This window comes from Pyrgilauda ruficollis, unplaced genomic scaffold (genome assembly GCF_017590135.1).
Source record: "Pyrgilauda ruficollis isolate IOZ18807 unplaced genomic scaffold, ASM1759013v1 scaffold118, whole genome shotgun sequence".
NCBI classification, from domain to species: Eukaryota; Metazoa; Chordata; class Aves; order Passeriformes; family Passeridae; genus Pyrgilauda; species Pyrgilauda ruficollis.
Window position 1 is genome coordinate 1,446,212 of NW_024510099.1, and position 6,269 is coordinate 1,452,480.

Below are 6,269 nucleotides of genomic sequence, written 5' to 3' on the forward strand. Positions count from 1 at the left end.
GGATGCACTGTACTGGGGTTTTCCTTGAACATATCAGATATCTTGTTTAAGAGCAAATTCTGTGTTTCATTTTCCCATCTTACCCTATCAAGGTTTATTGTTTTACACTTTATACTTGATCCTGCGTCACTTTCCCGTCCAAGTTTTTTATCAATGACAAACTACGTGGCCTGAGCAACTTGGAGCAGTCCCTCTGTCCCAAGCCGTGCGTTTGAGCCTCAGTTCACACCAGGCTCTTAGCGAAGCAGTCGTTTCTAACGGGAACAAGAGCGGAGCCGAGCAGCTCAGGTTTAAAGGCTTTTCTTTAAAGAGAGCTCCCTGAGAGGCGAGAGGGGTACGCGTCTCCCTCCCTGCCGTGTGACAGCCCCGCGGGGGCGGTGCTCGCGGCCCTGCGGCCGGTGCCCGCGGCGGGGGCGGCGCGGCCCGGCCCGGCCCTGCCTGCCGGGGCTGCCGCTCTTAAGGGCGGCGCGGCGGGNNNCGGCCCCAGAGCGCCGCCAGCTCTCCGGCCGCGCTGCCGTGCTCGGCCCGGGCGGCCCGCAGCGCAGCCGAGGCCGGCAGCGGGCAGCCCCATGCGGCACGGGCGGCCCTAGGCTGCGCGTCGGCCGCGGCACGATGCGGCTCCCTCTGCGCCTGGCGTGGCTGCTCGGGCTCTGCAGCCTCTGCCGCGGGTACTTCGAGGGGCCGCTGTACCCCGAGATGTCCAACGGGAGCCTGCACCACTACTTCGTCCCCGATGGGGACTACGAGGAGAACGACGACCCCGAGCGGTGCCAGCTGCTGTTCCGGGTGAGCGAGCAGCGGCGGTGCGGCGCGGCGGCGGCGGGCGGCGGGCTCAGCCTGCGCGAAGAGCTGACGGTGCTGGGGCGGCAGGTGGAGGACGCGGGCCGGGTGCTGGAGGGCATCGGCAGGAGCATCTCCTACGACCTGGACGGGGAGGAGAGCTACGGTGCCTACCTGCGCCGCGAGTCCGCCCAGATCAGCGACGCCTACTCCAGCTCGGACCGCTCGCTGAGCGAGCTGGAGGGCAAATTCCGGCAGGGCCAGGAGCAGGGCGGCCGGGAGGAGTCCCGCCTGGGCGACAGCTTCCTGGGGCTGCTGCTGCACGCCCGCGCCCTGCTCCGAGAGACCCGCCACGTCTCCAGCGGGCTGCGCGACAAGTACGACCTGCTGGCGCTGACGGTGCGCAGCCACGGCGCCCGCCTCAGCCGCCTCAAGAACGACTATCTCCGCGCCTGAGCCGCCGCGGCCGGGCCCGACCCGCGGCGGCCTCGGCAGACACCCCCAGCCCCGCCGCCGGGCCCCCGCACGCACGGCCCTGGCGTCCGCCTGGAAGGAGCACCTCCTTGGACAAAGCCTGCAGTTAGGAAGCTCGGAAAAGGCATCCGAGATCGTCAAGTCCAGCCTTTGACTGAATACCACCACGCCCACTAAACCATGCTGAGAAGTGCCACATTTGCTCATTTTTTTTTGGACGCTTCCAGGGATAGTAACTCAACCAAAATACGTTCTTCTTCGTGGAAAAAAACCTTATTTATTTTACCTTTTAAACAAATAGCCCAATTCTATAAACCAGGAGGTTCGAGGTATGTTTAAGTTAATGTCCCGTATTAAAAAAATCTACCCTCTGTTACATACCATCTTTGATTGCAAAGTGAAGTAAGCTTTCTCCTGTCTGATTCCCTGTTGTTTGTTTTTGTATCACCTGCTCTGCTGTGGGTCACCCGCCCTAAGTGTAGCTGAAGTGAGGTGCTGGCCAGCTCCTTCCAGACTCCTGTGTAGCAAATGCTTCAATTGCTTTTGTTGTTAGTCCTTCAGGGTGAACCTCTGGCTCTCCTTTCTAATGATACGTATTATATGTTCCTTAAATGTTGTTCCACTACGTAAAGCTGTGATTTTCATTTTGTGTTTGGAAAGATGGGAACTATTCTGGCAGGATTTGTACTTCCAGCCTTGCTTATCTGTGACTCTAAGCTATCATAACCCTAAGAAGCAGCCAAAAAGGCTTATGTCAGATCCTGAGAATGCTGGTGGAGATTTTTATAGCAAAAAGAATTAGCCCTAGCCCTGATTAGAGTTTTGGATCCCAGATTTGAGAGCCAGGAGCGTGTTTCTAAAGCAGACGAAAAGGTTTTGTCTGTGCAAGCACATTTGACTTTTCTTGTCGGTGACTTTGTACTTTTGCTAGCTAAGTTATTAATATAACTTTGTGGTCCTGGACAATAGCAAAAGTGCCTGGTGGGAAAGAGGGTGGGGTTTTTAGACTCATTGCTGTTTAACTGACAATTTTGGGTAATGTGGCTATTAGGTTACAGATACTGCAGGCAGAATACCTGTTGGGATGAAATCAGTTTATAGGTTGTTGTAATAAATATTTGAAAACAATGTTAAAGTACATTTTTGTTATTACTTTCCGAGATGCTCTTGATTTTAAAACATTCTGTTGAAATGTGTCTTTTCAGCAAAACATTGAAAGTTTGTAGTTTCTGCCAAGTGAAATAACTTGCTTTTCAGTAAAAACAAATAAAAATTTACAGACTCTGAGGTAATCAAGTTTCATTAAAAGCAACAATACAAAAGGCCTTGCGGGGCAGACTTTTTTTGAGTTTTTAAGCCTTTTTAAGCACCCCTGGAAGAGAAGCTGATGTACTTCTGAGGTCTGTTCTTGTTAACCCTGCTCCCATTTAGTTGTACTTCAGTCTGCAAACCATTCAGTGGGTGAGTTACTCAGCAGTGCAGTGGGTCAACATAAATCAGCTTGGACTAGAGTGCTGAAGACACCAGGAAAGTCTCATGAAGGTAGGTGCTCACAGAACCAGAGGGCTCCTTTTGCTGAAGGCAGTGAAATGTAGCCTCCTGGCAAGATACTTTAGATGTCATTTTGCGTTTTTTTAGTCCTCAGTACCTTTAAAGCTTGGCTGGGAAAAAAAAAAAAAAAAAATGTAGCCTCCTGGCAAGATACTTTAGATGTCATTTTGCGTTTTTTAGTCCTCAGTACCTTGAAAGATTGTCTGAGAAAAAAAAAAAAAAAAAGGAAACGTTTTATTGGTTGACTGTGGTGGAACCACTCAGTGTTATTTTTCTGTTCTCAAGTTAGAAACTGTTTGACAAGTTCCAGCTCTTAAAAATTAATTTGTTTTTGATTCTTTCCTTGCCTCTAGAGATGGATGGCACACCAGAAGAGTGAGCTGAGTCACGGATTCTTGTGTGCTCACTGTCTTGGCAAAACATAATAGCGTTTCTGGGCTGGACCAAGCTCCAGAAGTGCCTGACTGGTGTCTCCCCCGAAGATGTCATGCAGTTCCATTAGTGCCTAGAGGCTTCTTAAAGGAAGTTTAAGTCTGTGTTTTACCCACTTTGAGTCATTTGTTGTAACATGAAGTAAATAAACATCAGTGTTTGTTATAGCATCAGACTATTTGTTATAACATCAGTAAATAAACAGAAATGGCATGACCGTGCTGTTTTTTATGTATATGAGAGCAGTATTCAAATCCTAATAGAAAAGCAGTAGTAGCATAAGAGACAGCTTCTTGAATATCCTTGAAGCAGCTTGACTATTCTATGTGCAGTAGCAAATGTTTGGTCAAGCTGAAACTATTGCAATGCATGCAGCATACCAAAAGAGTAAATGTTTGCAGAATGCTTACTTTTCCAAGCAGGAGATGTGTGGGTATTTATAGTATAACTCATTCCACTCAGTGCCCTGTAATTTGTCATCTAATGAAACAAGTCCACACTAATGTTTCATATCATATATGAACTCTTGACACTTTTTATGTTTCAGTAAAATAGAAACATTTTTCTATTTTAAATATGGCAGAATTCTGATTTTGTTTCAGTAGCGTTGATTTTGGAAGGTTTTAAATGGTCCTTTCTAAGAGAAAATGAAGATATCTGAGTCTGGTCTATGTATGAGTTCATGCATTTAATACAAATGTTCAATCTTATGCAGATTTGATGAAGCCAATACAAAAATCTTTTAGGACATTTAAATCTACTAGAGTTTGTTTTACATAATTTTGGCTGACCTAAGCAAATGTATATGTTAAATATATAATTTTTGAGTCAGAGCTGATACATTAAATGGTTTTTGTAGAGCTGTCTGCAAGAACTGAGTGCTTAGTGATATTCAGCAGTTTAAAGTTTTAAATTCAATTTTTTTCTTTAAAAACTATTAAAACTATATTGCAATACTCTGTGCAATCTTATAAATGTCTTTCTTTTGCTTTTTATTTGATAAAACTTACTTGTTTGGGAGGTATGAAGATCCCCTGGTTCTGGATCTTCATACAGCCTATTTTAAATAGTAAAGGTCCTTTTATCATTGAAAATTTGGTAGTTACTTTTAAGCAGAGAGCTTTAAAAGGATGATTGTAGCAGTAGTCATCCCCATTATGTCCTTCTCTTATATTAAAATACTATATTGGTACTAGATTCTTTTTTCTTTTTCAGAATGCAGAAGGTCGAGCTAAAATTGAGCTGACAGTGGGGTTCTTTTGTAGTTTTCTGATGATTTTCAAAACATGGATTATTTCTGAATTTATTAAAGAGTTTATCATGCTGAAGAGCAAAAGACTATTTTCTGGGGGGGAAAAAAAAGGTGCTGCAGCTGGAAAAGTCATAGAGAACTCACTTAAGTTTTTCATCAAGGGGAACAGGCTGCCCAGAGAAGGTGTGGATGCTCCATCCTTGAAAGTTTTCAAAGCCAGGCTAGATGGAGCCCCGAGCAACCTGGTCTAGTGGAGGGTGTCTCTCCCCGTGGCAGGTGGATTGGAATGAGATGATTTTTAAGGTCCCTTCCAGCTCAAAGCGTTCTAGGATTGAAGTCAAAGCAAGGCACTAAGGGACTCCCCTGCACTTCTCCCCAGGTAGCTCACTTTTGAAGGCAGTGCTCTGGTGTGGACATTCTCACATCCACTGGTACACACAGAACGGAAGAAGCTCAGAGCATGCACAAAACCATTAATAAAAGCTCGAGAAAGAAAAGTGTACTTGTCTTGTGCTGAGTTAATGGGTAGGAATTCAGAGGAGAGTGTGCAAACTGGATTTCAAAACTGCAATTTTCAGTTTCACAGGTTGACTTACCCAGGACCATCATCACAAAGGGAAGTCGAGCGAAGTTTTCAAAACCTTGGTGAGCCTTTAAAAAACCTTATGTGTGCCAAGCTGGGGTGTATGAATTGTCTGAAGCTAAATTGTTGTTCCTCTAGGTTGTCATGTACTCAGATGCAGTTTAGCAAGACGTAAACCTCATAAGCAAAAAATATACCTGGCTAGGTCTCTAGAAACAACCTTGTGAGCTACAGAGCTCTGGTTATAATCTTGTCTAGGAAATGTGTATTTTGTGGGGAAATTCTGTTGGATGTGTCTATTACTGTTGGTGTGGCTGCTTGTTTAGATGGTCTTCATGTTTCTTTACCAGTTTCTTGCTCATGCTTCTTGAATGTCAATTTTGTGACTATTAAAGAAATTTTCAGCTAACACTGAAGTGTTGTGAGTGCATTTCACAGCAACTATTCCTAAAGTAAGCCTGTGGATTCAAAGTCTGTAATTTTTCTGTCTTTTAAAATGTATTTTTACTTGCAGTTCATTGGGGAAATTGTTTTTTTATTACCTAGGGTTTTCTTTTTTGGTGAGCCATTAGCAAAACATTGTTCAATTTGTGGGTCTGCATTTCATTCCTATAATATGTGAAACTGGCAAAAAAACCTGACTGTGCTATATGCTTCTTTTAAAAGCTGTTATTAGAACATATGTATAAAAAAAAGACTAAAAACTGCCTATTTTCTTTTCTTCATTGAGTTGTCATCCTGCCTACAAGATCAATTTATAACTGGAAAAGACAGAATTTAATGACTACGTCTGTAACAAGGAAAACATATGGTCTCCATAACCATTACATTTTTAATGATGTGGCTTGGACAGAGCCTTTCCTCCTTGAAAACTGCCTTACCTTGGGGAGGTACTGCTGGCAGCCTCCAGCATGCCATTAACATTCTTTCATAAGAAAAGACAATGCCAAGAGTATCGTGTTTTCTCAGATGAAAACCTTCCTTAGACTGTGTACACCCCTTGTAGGTGCTTAGGAACTGTTTAGTAGTCATTGTTCGTGTCTAAACTCTCTTGGAGGGTCAGGGAGGAAAGTCATTGGAGGAGGTTGGCTTAGGGAAGAGATTCATTACCCAGTGACGTGGATAATGTGAATATTGTGAGGAGCATGATGACCAAAAATATATATATACTTGCATCATATTTTCCATACATATTCC

General features: G+C 44.6%; 1 protein-coding gene across 2 annotated transcripts; it reads left to right on the top strand.

Annotated features, from left to right (window-relative positions):
• The first annotated feature begins 484 nt into the window (after nt 1-484).
• On the top strand, nt 485-5,483 carry FIBIN (fin bud initiation factor homolog). Of its 2 annotated transcripts, none has more exons than XM_041485007.1 (2): nt 485-1,583; nt 3,159-5,483. In XM_041485007.1, exon 1 carries the CDS (start codon nt 613-615, stop codon nt 1,234-1,236), a length of 624 nt encoding a protein of 207 aa, XP_041340941.1. In that variant the 5' UTR covers nt 485-612; the 3' UTR covers nt 1,237-1,583; nt 3,159-5,483. The 2 variants fall into 2 exon arrangements, 1 of the variants encoding a protein (XP_041340941.1); XR_005956616.1 differs by lacking the exon at nt 3,159-5,483 and adding an exon at nt 2,686-2,931 and having other exon boundaries at nt 1,482-1,583.
• The last annotated feature ends 786 nt before the right edge of the window (nt 5,484-6,269 follow it).

Bases quoted from the DNA above. Each gene is read 5' to 3' on its own strand.
- FIBIN (XM_041485007.1), top strand. From the start codon at position 613: ATGCGGCTCCCTCTGCGCCTGGCGTGGCTGCTCGGGCTCTGCAGCCTC.